Source organism: Mytilus galloprovincialis, chromosome 1 (assembly GCF_965363235.1).
Source record: "Mytilus galloprovincialis chromosome 1, xbMytGall1.hap1.1, whole genome shotgun sequence".
Taxonomy (NCBI): domain Eukaryota; kingdom Metazoa; phylum Mollusca; class Bivalvia; order Mytilida; family Mytilidae; genus Mytilus; species Mytilus galloprovincialis.
Window position 1 is genome coordinate 50,315,151 of NC_134838.1, and position 17,226 is coordinate 50,332,376.

At 31.9% G+C, this 17,226-nt stretch overlaps 1 protein-coding gene across 1 annotated transcript; it reads right to left on the reverse strand.

Moving 5' to 3' along the window:
- Nucleotides 1-3,282: 3,282 nt before the first annotated feature.
- Nucleotides 3,283-17,095, reverse strand: LOC143077414 (uncharacterized). Its single transcript, XM_076252971.1, has 10 exons — nt 14,660-17,095; nt 13,343-13,457; nt 12,342-12,499; nt 10,980-11,130; nt 9,735-9,806; nt 8,476-8,641; nt 8,061-8,107; nt 7,430-7,489; nt 3,904-5,100; nt 3,283-3,446 (listed from the first exon to the last, which is right to left on the reverse strand). Exons 1-10 carry the CDS (start codon nt 14,738-14,740, stop codon nt 3,289-3,291), a joined length of 2,205 nt encoding a protein of 734 aa, XP_076109086.1. The 5' UTR covers nt 14,741-17,095; the 3' UTR covers nt 3,283-3,288.
- Between the last annotated feature and the right edge of the window lie 131 nt (nt 17,096-17,226).

Genomic DNA, 17,226 nt, shown 5'->3' on the forward strand with positions numbered 1-17,226 from the left:
TTAAATTAAACAACAATATTAAGACACAAATTTCATACAACTATACAAACGCAGTTCTAAAAAAGGTGATACATCAAAAGCAAAGTTTGCTAACTGTAACTTAATTAAAATACTGGGAACTTCTGTATGTACATGTATCCATGGAGGACGTATTTTCGTTCATCAAAAATGTGTAGGACTTATACATGCTTTTAAAAAACACTTAGTAATACTGGATTTGTAGAAACTGTCATTGTAAATAAAAATGACAATGAAGAAATTGTATGTATGGTAAATATAAAATGAATGTCTTCAACTTTTATTATTCAGTACATATTACTAGTCCCATCGTACATCGCTGTTTTCCATGTAACAATATAAACGCAATGTAACCGTAGCCTCAATAATTATTGTTACATTCGTAATTAAACAGGTCCTTACCCAACCATGCATTCCGGTATTTAGTCTCCAATGTAACAATAATATTTTTATTATTGTTACATTTCCATGTAACCGTAGCCAGTGCCTAATAAGTTTCCTTTAAAAAATATTGCATAAAGTCTTGATTAAAAAAATGAAATAAGACCGGCAAAATAGCAAAACTCTATATAAATCGCTATTTTGCCGGTGAAAAAGAAAAGTTGTAAGGCGCTGAAACGCTTCCGTAGGTCAGTTTATTTTTGTTTTGTTTAAAAATATGATATAGTCAACAATTTCAGACGAAGGACTGTGACTGTTTGACTTACGGTTGTTAGTTACAAGTAGTACATATGGAAACATTCCCTCGGAAGGAAAGGACGTTACTGGTACTACTATAGTAACATCAGGATAAACATATTTAATTATGTTGTTAATTTATTGTAAAGGGATATTTCAACGGACCTAAATTGAGTAGAACTGTGAAGAGAAATGTCTCAAGATGTATAGCAGGCAAACTAGTATCCGAGTACTCAAACTGTACTCGACTACTCGGCCTTCCGAGCGAGTACTCGATTAGTCTTCTCGGCAATCCGAGCGAGTACCCAAGTACTCGCTGCAATCCCTTGTTCGTACACGAATAATAGACAGTTATTCCAGAGGTTTAGGTTCTATATAACGTTCACACACCAATGAGACAGAGTTATTCGAGGTTAATATGTCGTATACCTAGTTTATACACCAATGAGACAGAGTATTAGATTGGTATAGGTTATATTATGTTCATGCACCAATGAGACAGTTATTCGATCGGTTTACCACTTATATAACGTTCTTATACACCAACCAGGCCGAGATATTCGATGGGATTGAGCTCTATACATTGTTCATACATCAATGAAACAGTTATTCGATGGGTAGCGTTTTTGATTGTTGAAGGCCATATACATTATTATGTCATATACATGTACTTGATGATATCCACGATATCTGGTGTAGAGTTGTTTTACTGTAATTCTTCGGTAGGCCATGCATATAACATACAATTCTTGCTTGAATTCACGTTCTCTGGTTGAGAATTGTCTTATGGTAAAACAAGAGTGAACACGCAGAAATCTCTCGCCTTCTTTACTAATTGATATTAGTTGATAATACTAAATTTGAAGGTTTATTAAAACTGTCTCATAATCTTAACATTAACCAAGAAAAAACTTAACATTGATCGATGAACCATGAAAATGAGGTAAAGGTAAGATGAACAATGCCAGGGAAAATAAAAGTTTAACAAATAGAGTTGAACTATTGCTTATATTTTAAGAAAAACAGACCAAAACCCAAAACTTAACTGTTTAATGAACCATAAAAATGAGGTCAAGGTCAAATAAAACATAGATCATTAAACATTTCCATACACCAACTATAGTTGACCTATTGCATATAGTATAAGAAAAATAGACATAACTCAAAAACTTCACTTTGACCACAGATGACACCTGGCAACTAGACATACACACTTTACAATCATCGTATACACTAAATATAGTAGACCTATTGCATACAGTATAAGAAAAATAGACCAAAACAAAAAAAGCTCAACGATAACCATTGAACCATGAAAATGAGGTCAAGGTCAAATGCACCTTCCAGTTGAATATGTAAATACACTGAATATAGATGACCTATTGCTTATAGTATCTGAGATATGGACTTGACCATGCACCAAAACTTAACCTTTATCACTGATCTGTGAAATAAGGTCAAGGTTAAGTGAAAACTAAAGCTAGCGCCTCCACCACCTGATCACTATCCCTATGTCAAGGTTTCTGATATAAAATTTGCAGGCTCGACAAAAAACAATCATTGTTAAAGGCTAGATTACATTTAATTGCTAAAATCAAGGTTTTCTGGTGGAGAATTGTATAATTGTACTGATTATTCATTGTTGAAGACCAAAATAACATCCAGTTGCTTAAATCCATGATACATTTTGGAGAGATGTCTTATTGTAATAATCATCATTGTTGAAGGCTCTGGTGGAGAGTTGTCTTATTGTGATAATTCATCATTGTTAAAGGCTCTGGTGGCGAGTTGTTTTATTTCTTTATTATTCAAGGTCAGAAAACATACAATTACTTAAATCCACAATACATTTTGGAGAGCTGACTTATTGTAACAATTTATCATTGTTGACGGCCAGATAACTTTTATTTGCTTAAATCCATATACTCTGTGGATAATTGCATTTTTGTACAGATTATTCATTGTTGAATGCACAATATCTGTTGGAGAGTTGTTTTATTGTTACTATTATTCATTGTTTATGACCAGCTATGTAACATTCATTTTCTTAAATTCACTGTCTCTGGTGGCAAGTTGTTTTATTGTAACAATGCTTCATCGTTGAAGGCCAGATTACATATTATTGCTTGAAATCAAGTATTTCGGTGGATACTTGATTTAGTGTACAGATTATTTATTGTTGAAGGCCAAATAATGTACAATTACTTAAATCCATGATAACTGTTGAAGAGTTGTTTTATTGCAAATAATGTTCTTTCTTGAAGACTCTATAACATTGTATGCTTAGTTTTCGATAGAAATACACTTTATGCAACTGGATATCTGTTATCCTATTTTGGCTGGAAAAAACAATCTATATCAAAAGTCTATAACTGTTAGAAACTTTAAGTTGTACTAAGAACATTAAATATTAGATATTCCATATTTGAACATGTTGAATGTTCCTAAAACCAATCACAGCTGTTTATATGTACATATAAATGTGTACTAGCATAAGGTCGATTTCTATTCAACGCAGCTTATATATTGGCTTAAATCCAGGATCGCTGGTGGTCAGTTGTTAAATTGTATTTATTATATAAAAAATTTAATTCAAATTTTATTGGCAAAAAACTGTCCAATTAGACTTGGAGTCAGATTACATTCTGGCTCCCATGAATCATGGTCATGGCTAAATCCATCCCAATGAATCAAATATTGTCGTGAATTTTCTACTGTTCTTGTGGCAATGATGCCTTTCACTCCCCATTCTGAAAGAAAAATAAAACATTGTAGTTATATGAAAAATAAAGAAGTTCATTTATTTCATAGCAAAGTGATCTATATGAATCTTAGTCATCTTTTTGGTGAAACTGACCTAAGTCTATATGTACAGCAATGTTAATGATGAATTTAAACAAAAACGAAATGTCAGTTAGTCAAAATATCAATTTTAATAGTTTGTTAATTAGAAGAAGTTAATTTTAACATTCAATTGCATTATTTCTAATCAAAAATTTATATTTTAACTATGCCATAAACATCAAAAACACAATTTGTCAAGATATTTGACATGTTATAAATATACCAAATACATAATATCATATAAATAATTTCTGTTCAAGTGAATTATTAGAAAATAACAGATGACTGATAAATCCAGATAATGCAGAGCTTTTTCTGTGTCATTCTAGTTACAATTGAAATTCTAACTTGCACTTTTATTACCTTTGTTGTTCTTTCTCTTTTTAGTGGCTTTTGTCCTGTTAGCAGCTGTCCCCCTTGGTCTTTTGCTGGTATGTGTGACTGGTGGTGAAGTGAGTGCTAGTGTTACTGGTGATAATGTGAGTGTATGTGTGACTGGTGGAGATGGAAGTGTTTGTGTGACTGGTGGTGATGTGAGTGTATGTGTGACTGGTGGTGATGGTAGTGTAGTTGTGACTGGTGGTGATGGTAGTGTATGTGTGACTGGTGGTGATGTGATTGTATGTGTGACTGGTGGTGATGGTAGTGTATGTGTGACTAGTGATGGTACTGTATGTGTGACTGGTGGTGATGTGAGTGTATGTGTGACTGGTGGTGATGCTACTGTATGTGTGACTGGTGGTGATGTGAGTGTATGTGTGACTGGTGGTGATGTGAGTGTATGTGTGACTGGTGGTGATGTGAGTGCTAGTGTGACTGGTGGTGATGTGAGTGTATGTGTGACTGGTGGTGATGGTAGTGTATGTGTGACTAGTGGTGATGGTACTGTATGTGTGACTGGTGAAGTGAGTGTATGTGTGACTGGTGGTGATGGTACTGTATGTGTGACTGGTGGTGAAGTGAGTGCTAGTGTGACTGGTGGTGATGGTAGTGTATGTGTGACTGGTGGTGATGGTAGTGTATGTGTGACTGGTGGTGATGGTAGTGTATGTGTGACTGGTGGTGATGGTAGTGTATGTGTGACTGGTGGTGATGGTAGTGTATGTGTGACTGGTGATGATGGTAGTGTATGTGTGACTGGTGGTGAAGTGAGTGCTAGTGTGACTGGTGGTGATGGTAGTGTATGTATGACTTGTGGTAATGGTAGTGTATGTGTGACTGGTGATGATGGTAGTGTATGTGTGACTGGTGGTGATGGTACTGTATGTGTGACTGGTGGTGATGTGAATGCATGAGTAACTGGTGTTTTTTTTAGTGTGAGTGTTTGTTTGGCTGGTGTTTTTTTTAGTGTGAATGTTTGTTTGGCTGATGGTTTTTTTAATGATCTTTTGACTGTTGTTTTGTTTGGTTGTGTTTGTGTGACTGGTAGTGATGGTAGTGTATGTGTGACTGGTTGTGATGGGAGTATGTGTGTGACTGCTGGTGATGCAAGTGAATAAATGTTTTCTTCAACCTCAGGAGTCACCAGTAAATTGTAGAGTAGTTCTTCACTTCCAGGTTCTACAAAAATAAAATCATTAATATGGTAATTTTCACTGCATCTCCAATATTTACTTTTCATTACCAAATTTTCTTGGTTTGAAAAAAAAAAAGTTTTTATAAAACAAAGTATTGTCCCTAAAGCATTGCTAAAGGAAATATGCATAACATTATAATCATTATCTGTATCATTGTGCATGAATTTGAATTTGAATTACAGTGCCATAGTTAGTTTTCACTTCGTTTTTTCAATTAAGTAACAGAAATGTCTGATTTGATCTCCTGCACCGTTCAAAATACAACATATGTTATGCACATGTTTACCATGATCTATTTGAATTGAACATGGCCAATTTACAAAGCGAAAGAGGAGCATCTTATAAGAATTTGTGATGTTCACTACATTTCCCCATATCCAATCTTTTGCTCACTAAACACATCATTTTTTAATTGTGATAAATATATTTTAAAAATGTTAAATCAATTATTGAATTTTCAGGCTAAGCAGGATTAAAAACCTGGTTTAAAATCTCAGAATTTTTGCGACAGTGTATTGTAGTCATGATCCATCAGAAAATAATACATTTTCTATTAACTAGACTTGGGTAAAAGATATTTAGAAAATAAAAACCAAATTCACATTTAACTTGTAACCATGAAAACAAGATATGACGAAAGTTCTATTATAGTTTTTTTTTTTTTTTAAATGGGGAATGTGCCAAAGAGACAACAACCCGACCATAGAGCAGACATGTTTGGTGTCCCAAATTTCGTTCCCAAATTTTTGTGCTCTAGGTGTAACACCACTAATTCGGGCCCGGCAAGAAAGCACATACCAGAAAGTAATACATATTTAACACAAAATAGTTCCTACGCATGGACATAACTTTCAAAATATTTAGATTTTTTTATTAATTTTGGTATCAAATGAAAGCTGCATGACTGGTGATCATTGTAGAAAATTTTTTGACTGATAAATTTGAATAATACAAAAATGGCATGAAATTTAAAAAGGAGGGTACATTTTGCCTTTTTGTCAGATCAGAAGTACTTGTTTTGGTACATCCGAAGTTCCGGGAACCAGTTCTTTCTTATATGCCATTTAAGGTATTTTGATTTTTTCAGTATAGGACACCAGAAGGTGTTGCTTTGACATGCAATGATTGTCACTTTATTTAAACTTAAGATAAAAGAGCTGTGACCACTCGAAATTGAGGAATTTAACATAGAAAGCAATGGGGCCATTAATTAGTAGTGTACTTCCTATTACAGAGAATCACCAGAAATCCAATTTTTAGAAGTTGTACCTATTCCAATGAAAATAAGTCAAACATGATGTAAGTAATCATGTTTAATCATCTGTTTTGGTCAACCGTCCTGCTTATGGGAAATTTAAGCTCTTAAATTGGCATACTCAAGTATGTTAGCCTTTTATGGTCATACAACATGCATGCAGTTAAGACTTGAATCCATGTTCTTATTTTTGCATTTTTTCTGATTGAAATTAATAAAACATGTATTTTATGACTTCTATATGGAACAGAATAGCTCTTGGTCAAACTAATCTTATGATTTTTCAAGTTTTTTTTTTTTATGGTAGCCTTTTACAATCTAGGCAAATGGTATATACTCATATAAGAATTCTAAAATCTCACTGTACATGCAATTTTGAACCAGTTTAGCAAGTTATCTAGCTGAGGGATATATAAATTGCTCTTATTAATCTCTGTTTTACCACAGAATAATGAATTATTTAATTGAGTTACTTTTTGAGTGTTATATTTTTTAATGTATTTTAGTCTTTCTTGTATGCTGTTGTTGTTGTAAGGTTAATTTTAGGAACTTTTGGAATGTTTTTTTAGTTGATGTATGGTCAGATGTTTGCAGCAGACTGAACAGGTCAATTGTTCAGCAATGTAAACAGATCAGACTAGATCAGAGCTGATCAGAAAATTTAATTTCACATTATAGATGTATGTTAAGATATCAAAAGGTTAAAATATGATCATATAAGGTTAATGTATATAGGTCAGTATCATCATTGGATAACTAAATGAATATATTTTTTGCCCAGAAACTCATTACATATATAACTTAAAGTCCTGCTATTTTTTGTTAACTTAAAAAGAAACTGACCTTCTGATAATGTAACAACAGTTTTATGAAGAAATAAATATATTTTTGTGGAAAATATATATATATTTTGGTACACATATAGCAATGAACGAAATTTGATAAAAACACCATTATGTAAAACCGGTTGGCAGATTTTTTGGGAAATTTGCTTCAATATTTTTAATGTTTACAGATGTTATTATGAACTAATCACTAAATAAAATAAAATTACTACCAATCAAGTTATCCTCCTCAACAGCCTTCTGCACCTTCATATTCAATTCTGTTTCTATAGCTGAAAGATAATTGATAATAGACATAAACTAGAAGTTTTAATTCCAATAAAAATGCATGCACACAAATAATGCCCATTACAACCTGTCATTATTGTTTCAATCAAATCTCTGACATTAACAATTAACAGGTGGTTGCATTTTCATCTGAAAAAAATTTGGAAGTTACTTAAATAAGAGAATGGAAACTCACATTTTTGTAATTTTTCCATTTATAAAGAGGCATAATTGTGGAATGGTTAAAGTGACGCTTCCTAAGTTCAAACTTGATTTGTATTTTGTGTGTATAAGGTTTCATAATATTTTGTTGAGGTACACTAAAGTAAGGGAATGGAAACGAAAAAAATTGAAATTTTTCCATTTATAAAGGGGCATAACTCTAGAACAGTGACACCACCAATATTCAAACTTGATCTGTGTTTTGTAGTAATAAGCATTGTGTATAAGTTACATTTTGACTAAAGCTTGCAATTAAAATAGGATTGATTGTTATTTGCTGTGGCAAATATTTCAGGCATAATCAGGACAAAATTTATAAAAGACATTTAAATAAAGTATGTTATATTTATTTACCATTGTCAACTGGTAATGATAATACCTCATATTCAGGAGATGTGGGCCTGAAATAAACAATAAAATTGAAAAACTGGTAAAATTTACTTCTAAAACATGCATAAATTTCTTAAGTATGTGCATTAGTTTATATACCTGTCTGTCAAAGGGCAATAACTATAAAAATGTATTTGTTGACTCTTTTTATATAGCTTTAATTAATTATAATTTTAAAAATAATTTGTGACATTGAAGATGCATGGTTGACAAATGGTATTTTATATCAATAAGCGTAAAATGATGTTGGTTTTCTAGTGTACAGGACGTAGACTTAACTAACTTGAGAAGATGTGCAGACCAAAAACACTGTTCACCATTGTTCCACTCTATTAATTGCAGGATGGATATAAAAGTTAAAATGTCTAATTGTACTTACACTTCTACCGAAATTTCCTTTATGTTTAAAAACATTTTCATTTTTTTCTCCCCATAATCTGACATAGGTTTAAGGGGGAGAACATCAAGGGGGATACCATTCACTTCTATTATTCCTTTTTTAACTTTTGTGTACGGGAAAGCTTGTTTTTTTCCCACTGCTTTTGCTAAAAAAAAAATTATATAAAACAGTATTTACTAAAACACATTTGATTATTTTTGTTGAGCCTTTAAGTTTAAACAAAAAAGTTAGACAAAGCAATCCTACATTCTGTTTCGTCAGCATCCACAAATAGTCACTCTGTGGTTAAAGTTTTTTGAAATTTTAATAGCTTTCTTAAACTATCCTGAATTTGTAACGTGGACAGAAGCTTATTTATGATCATTAAATAGTATCCAGAAGTAAATTTTGTAAAAATAAAATTCAACTTTCCGTATTTTACACGAAATAGACTTAGTTTTTCTGCTTGGAAACATTAAATTCAATCTGTGTTTAAAGTTTTTAAAATTTAATGACATATTCTTGTAAATAGACTTAGTTTTTCTGCTGGGAAACATTAAATTCACTCTGTGGTTAAAATTTTAATGACTTTTCTCAAATTCTACCAAACTTGGACAGAAGCTTGTTTATGACAATGAGATAGTATTCAGAAGTCAATTTGTTAAAAATAAAATAAAAAAATTTCTGTACATAATTATAAATTGACTTAGTTTTTCTGCCAGGAAACAATACATTCCAGAATTTGAAGATCTATTGGTGACCTTTTGCTGTTTTCTGTTTATATGGTCGAGTTTTTGTCTCTTTGGCACATTCCCTATTTCCATTTTATTTTATTTCTATTTTGTGGTCAAAGTTTTTAAAATTTTAATAACTTTTAAGCTATTCTGGATTTGTACCAAACTTGAATAAAAACTTGTTTATGATCAAAAGCTAATATCCAGAAGGAAGTTTTGTTAAAACGTTGTACCTGTTAATCCGTATTAAACTTATAAATGGACTTTTTTCTTCAAGGGGCCAGCTGAAGGACGCCTCCGGGTGCTGGAATTTCTCGCTACATTGAAGACCAGTTGGTGACCTTCTGCTGTTGTTTTTTATTTGGTCGGGTTGTTGTCTCTTTGACACATTCCCCATTTCCATTCTCAATTTTATTTTTTCTTCAAGTTAACATTATTATTACGAGATTTATAAACTCAGCATTAAAGTTTTCCACATTGCAGCTGAAATTTCATATGAAGTAGAGTAAAAGACATTACACTTACAATACAACTTGTTCATGTGGGTTTGAGCCTCCTGTTGAAGACTTTTTAAGTCTTTTGGTACTTCTTTGGTTCCTACAGAAAAAAAGTAATGTCAAGTCACAATATTAAAACTAGATTGTTAAACATACAAAAAGAAAAATAACTAGAATTGGCAAGCAATAGCAGATGTCACTTCATGATGCCAGGCTACCTTGCCAATATTTTTTATTATATTTGAACAGTTTCCATGGTAACTAGGTCTATAAAGGACCATTCCATAGTTGGATGCACAACCTCACACATAGGAATGAAAGTACTCTAGTTGAAGTGATTCGTAAATGCAGTTTAACTGGTGACAGGTAGTGGACACAGTAAAACGGATATTTGTAACCATCAAATCAAAATTGAGGTGGCAACTCTTCAACTATAGTACGTACTGTTATTCCAAATCTAATGCATTACAAACAAATAATAAGTTGTAACAGTTGGAAAAATGTATAAACTTGAAATAAAATAAAATTCTGCAAAACTTCATAAATGATTTTGGTGCATAGATTTCATTGTTAAACATGACGTTATACAAATAAAAACTTACAAACTGAAAATAATTTCGTTACTTCTTCTATTGAAATTTGGATAAAATAATACTAATGCCACTAATGAATCCCCTTGAACCTAATCACAAAATAAAACAAGTAAACTAAGCAAAAGTTTCAAAGTCAATAAACTATGACATAGGGACAGAGGAAAATATTTTTCATGGAAATAAGAAATGCCTACACTTATACAACTGCATACCAAAAGTGGTTCACTATAAACTAGATGTAATCACAAACTTATACATTGTTAATGCTCTGCCACCATGTCTGGTTTTTTGGCTCTGTCTAGTTCAGACAAAAAGCGATAGGTACAGGTAGTGACAATTTTTGGTAAACTGAATTAAACTTGTATGTAATTTAAACAAGAATGTGTCCCCAGTACATGGATGCCCATTTGCACTATCATTATCCATGTTCAGTGGACTGTGAAAATGGAACAAAAACTCTAATTTGGCATTATAATTAGAAAGATCATCACAGGAAACATGTATAAAAAGTTTCAAGTTGATTGGAATTCAACTTAATCCAAAAACTAAAAACCTCAACCAAAAACTTAAACCTGAAGTGAAACAGACAGAAAAACAAACAAAAGATAACAAACAAACAAATGCACAGAGCAGAAAACAAAATGCCCATAAATAGGGCATACAAATGTTAAAATTCTGACCTAGTGAATGAAAAGCAAACAAATTCTGCAGGATGTCCTCTGATTTAAGGAAGGCAGCAGATTTTCCATCTCCTAAAAGGATCTGGGATCCAGTGTTGGTGTCAATGCCTACCAGAGCTACATCTATACCATGCTTTTCAAGTTCAACAATCTGAAGGGAAAAAGAAAAATATTTGATTATGGTCTGACTGAGGATTAAAATAATATCAAACAAACCTAGATAAAAAAAAAATTGTGCACACTCACTATTTATTGATATTTATTTATCAAGAGCCTAGTTTGCGCACCTGTAATTTTTTGCTTAAATCTTTTATCAATAACTATTTTTGATTTTCAATATACATTTATTTGTGGCTTAAAAAATGCCTTTTCAGGAGGATTGCGGGTATAAGATTTTCAGAAAAAAATAACATTTGTTTTTCATTACAAATTCTATTAATTACCTTTAGTAGTTGTTACTTTATCATACGGTACAAAAATAATTCCAAAAAAAAATTGCAGTTGGCCCCATGTGACACTAAAAATGTAGGTATCATTGAAAAAGCTCCAAATTATCTCCCTTTGGTGCAAAAATGCCATTATTTGGCATTAAAATTGAACGGACGAAGATGATGGTGGATGCCAAGTTATGGAAAATGCTCACTTCAGCATGCATCAAAACACATACACATATTGCCGGTAACTGAAAAAATGTTGCCATCATATTACAAGTTGGGTCTTCAGGAAAGTTTATTTTATAAGCAAATCAGAATAAAATTGTTTAAGGAGGCTCGAGGGTATAAGATTTTCAGAAAAAATTCAAACATTCATTTTTCTTTACAAATTTTATTAATTACCTTTAGTAGTTGTTACTTTATTTTATGGTACAAGAATTTTTCAAAAAAATCAATACATGTTGGCTCCAGGTGACTTTTAAAATTTAGATATCATTGAAAAAGCTCCAAATTATCTCCCTTTGGTGCAAAAGTGACATTTTTTTGGCTAAAAATGAAATATCTTTTTTAACTCATCGGTGACCTATATTTTTTATTATTGTTTTCCAAAAGGCTGTACATAAACTAAAAAATTGTAAAATTTAACCAATTTCTGTAATTTAGTTCTTTTTTTATTTCGATATTACCAATATTTCTCATATTAGTTCAACAGAAAAAAAGGACATTAACAAATATGTAATCTTTTTTCGAAGGCAGATTGTGAGAGTAAATGCACGGTGACCCCATATTTTTATTTAATTTTTCCATTAGGTATAAGATAAAGTTAATTTATAGAAAAATATAGAGAAATCCTATATTAAATAAAAAAATCGATTTAGACCCGCGAGCCCCCTTAAATCAAATAATAATTAAAAAAAATAAGTCTCACATGTTCTCTGATAATCTTAAGCCTTTTAAAGGCATCTTTCTGTTGTGGTTGAGGTGGTACCACTGGCTTTTCCTTTGCCTTCTGTTTATATGCCTCCTTTTCCTCCTGCCCTAACAAATTCCAGGCAGGTGCCCAGTCTGCTATGTCATTGAATTGATCTTAAATAAACAAATATAAAATTAGGTTAATCAACTGTCTAACCTGACTAATTCTTTTAAGAATAAGCAAACACAAGTTTTTCCATTAATTCTTCTTTAAAAAAGGTCAAAAGAAAAACTTTTTAAACCTTCAATTGAGGCTACTATTCATTGATGCCAAATTTCATCAAATTATATTTTTATGAGCAATAGCTCAAGTAAATATTCTTTAGGCTACTGCAATTAGTGAAGTCAGTCAAGCAGGCATGGGATAATCTTAACCAGCTGTAATCGATAACATTTTGAAGTGAACCTCAAACTAATTGCAACAGAAAATGTTTTAGTTCTAATCTATAGCATTATGCCCTTTTTATACACAAGAAAAAAGTCCCATAAAATGTAACTTGAGAAAAACACAAAATCAGCATTTTAAATTTCCTATGGAAATTGACATTGGAAGGGGAGATAACTCTTGCAAAAATGAGTCTTTTTTGGTCTGTCTTTGGTTATTTTTCTTGAAATTCATGTAAAGTATGAGACTTTGATTGGGTTATAAGTATGTGTTTGACTATATTATTTAATCTTCTGCTCATGAAATGTACAAAACCAAAGTGTTATGGGTAGTTTTATGTTGATTTTTTCAGTACAGGACACCAGAAGGTGTTGCTTTGACATGTAATGATTGTCACTTTATTTGAACTTAAGTTAAAAGAGCTGTGACCACTCGAAATTGAGGAATTTAACATAGAAAGCAATGGGGCCATTAATTAGTGGTGTACTTCCTTTAGATTAACCTCTTGCCATTTTAGCCCCAGTTAAAATAACGATAGGCTATATATATTAACATACATGTATGCAGTTTACCTTTTTTCTCTCTAACAAAACAATTATACCCAGTCATTCCTTTGAGGTATAATGTCCGTGGCTGTGCTTCATATTTCCTTCCCTCCACGACTTTTTTATAATTGCCAATCCAGTCCTTAAATTATTAGTATAAAATAAATTCAATCAGGCACATATGACTCCAAAATGACAAAGGTGAAATTGTAAAAAAATCAAATTAGACTTTTAGTATCTCACAATTATTAAGCTATTTTATCTGAGTGGTTACATGTTATATGTAGAATCATTCAAGGTATATAAGGTCCATAATCAATTTTATTCATATGGATATTTTTATACATTGTACTATAGTTTTTTTTTCCTGATTTTATTAGAATGACGCTATAAATTATCTATGCAATATGAACGTAGATAACGAATTAATCCCCGGTCTTAGTTTGAATTGGAAGAGTTTTAGGGAAATTTGGGTACAAAGTGTTGCATAAAATCAATGTTTTTTTCATTATCTAAAATAGTTTAATTGAAATTTGGAAATTTGACATTTTTTTTACAAGGTGTAGGGTACTTACCTTTGGTCAAACCCTACAGGTAGTCAAATATAAGACGTTTTTTAATCCTGAGACAGAAAAACTGGATGGAGTCAAATTTGGTGCTCAATGTTGTGAGAGTTATGTCATAGATGGTGTGACGTGACTGACGTCAAAGTGAGTCATTTGCATAGCTAGGTCAGTAGTCCCATTCCTTCAATGAGGCAGTCAAGTGATGCATTTAATGAAATGAGTGTAAATGATTGGCATAATAGGACAAATCATTAATGAATTATTAAAATATTTAAATTACAGTCATCATGAATAATCTACAGAATTTTATATTTCACAAGCGTGAAGTTCCCTGGGATAATAGTAAGCAATGTCCAGGAATATGGGTTAGCAACACCCAGGGGCTATGGGTTTTGTAATGACGTGCGTTAACCAATCAAAATCATAGAAAAATATTAAGCCGGGGATAATATTTAATAGGTATGAATTTATTAATTGTTTGTTCAAGATTGGTATTGCATGTGAGCAAATGCATGTACATTGTATTGTAAAATGACACAATGATACAACATACATGTGAATTCCATCAAAACAGTTGAATAAAATATCAAAATCAGAAAAACTATTAACATGTATAAACTTTGAATTAATATATATGACTGGATACACCATGTACAGTGTTTTGGTATTAATCCAAATCCAAATCCTTTGTTACAGTTTGAAAGCCTATTTAATAATGCAATGTATTACATGAAAATTTAAAGTCACCATTGCCAAGTTGGCATATAAATTAAAATACCTTGATAACCTGTAACGGCAGTCCTGTTCTTTCAACAGCCTTGTTGTGCAGCACACTGCTTTTTATACCTTTGCAGTCCATGCCTTGGGCAAACAGCTCCTTTAAAATATCCTTGGTCTCCTCTGATAAGTTTGTTTTCTGAAATATATTTACACTGTGAGCGGTTTTAGTATTAACTTTATCATGTTTATACTACAAATGTAAATACATTTCATATCGAGGTGAAACCTTTAGTCAAAGGAACCTTAAAGTAATGCTTTTAAACAAGCATTTGTTCACTTATCTACATTGGGTAGAGGTATAAGGAGACGGTTCAGATCTCATAAACATGTTTAACCCTGCTGCAATTTTGCGCCTGTCCCAAGTCCGGAGCCTCTGGCCTTTGTTAGTCTTGTATGATTTTTAATTTTAGTTTCTTGTGTATCTTTTAGAGTTTAGTATGATGTCCATTATCACTGAACTAGTATATACATATTTATTAAGGGGCCAGCTGAAAGACACCTCTGGGTGCGGGAGTTTCTTGATACATTGAAGACCCATTGGTGGCCTTTGGCTGTTGTCTGCTCTATGGTTGGGTTGTTGTCGCTTTGACACATTCCTCATTTCCTTTCTCAACTTTATTTGTTACTGGTTTTATCAATGAAAAGAATATTACATAATTATAAAGGAAATATGGTTATCAAATAATATAAATAATATTTCTAATATCAGCATGATAAGGTCATCTATAAAAAAAATCTTTTACAAGCTTAAGCATATTCATTGATGGCCCTTGGCTGTTTTGTGCTTTATAGTTGGTTTGTTGACTCTTTTAAACATTCCTCGTGTCCATTCTTTTAATATTTTTCATGTGTATAAAAAAAGAAGAAGAAGAAGAAGTTGCTGTTTTTCTAACCATTATTAGAATACTATGGATGCAATTTGTTTTAATCTTAATTTTCACACTTAGTGCAGTAGTAGTTCTAATCTTTATTTTTATAAATTCAACAAATTATATCATTGGTCATTGTGTCAAGTTTAAGAGTAAATTAAGATAATTAAAGCAATTAGAAATAAAGGCCTCAAGAGTCAAGATGTTTTCCTTTGCTCAGGTAATTCTGAGTATTATTTTAGATGTCAACACAGCCATAGTTCCTATTAAGTGGTCAGTTTGTTATAATAAGGCTTATATCCCTATGAGGATGTGGATAGGAAAAAAGAAAAAAAATAATGAAGTGGGTGGACATAAAGGACAGAAAATATCATTTGAAGATAATAGTAATTCATGTGATTACATAATAGCCAGTGTTTTAAAGATAAAGGATCTCCTGTAGTTGGTGATCGCAATACTGGTATACTAGTATTGTGCACAATACTGGTATAAAAAATTTGTACCAGTATTGTGTTTTCTTAAATAAACAATACATATATAGGTAATTAATCTTTTATCAAAGGTGTCAAATATATATGCATAATGAAATATGACATGACAATTTAATAAGGAATAATTGTATGTTTAACTGATGGAACATTGTGATTGTCATAAAGGAAGTTTTGAATTTTCTGATGTTTTTTCCTTAACATTGTCATTGCTTAAGGAAACCATACTGTCTCAGCATTTTAACAAACTCTTTACTTTCTTCTATGTTTTCTTTTAGCTATCTCTTTTCAGGTCTCAGTAGTATATTTTAGTGTCTATATTTTATTAAGATGGTATTTCTGCAAATCCTCCCTCCACACTTCCTATATTGATATTTATGTATTCAGTCTTTGTGTACTTTCTCTTACTAGATTATAAACTTTTTCAGATATTACCTGAACAGCTCTCTAACTGTCGGAGTGCTTGCCAAGTACAAAAATGTATAAGTATTTGTACCACATCTACATCTACATCTATACTATTGATCTGCAGTGGAAATCCATAACGCAGATACTGCTGTGCAAACGTCAACCTGCGTGCTCAGTATTTACAAGTGCAATTAAAGAAGAAGAAGATATATCTGTTACAAATTGTATTGCCCATATATATGGTTCTGAAGTGACTATGGTACTAATCTACCAAAAAAAAGTAACAATACTGGTACAAAATTTGTATACCAGTATTGTGGACAATAGTGGTATACCAGTATTGCGATTACCAACTACAGGAGATCCAAGATAAAGAATAATAAGTGAAAACAATTAACACTAAAGAAATGAAAAGTTTTTCACCCCCATCCCCCATTAACAAAAACAAGTGCGAGTGATTTAACATACGAATGTGGATAGTACCCCCCCCTTTTTTTTCCATTGACAGAAACTACTGTCTGTGAGTAAACGGTAGTCAATTCTATATCTGATGGTTTAATATGTTATTTTTCAAAGGTATATAAGAAAATAAGCTTCCCGTTTAAAATCCATTGGAGGTCCTCCGATAAACCGCAACTAATATTTTTTGTAGCGGCCACCTTCCTATTACTGGATGTCCGCCATTTTGACTTAACGGTCACGTGACAAAAGTAAAAATCCCGCCGCGGACAAATTCTTAGCATTTTACATTTACTGGAAAACATTTTAAAATCATGTAATAAATCTCATATATATAATAT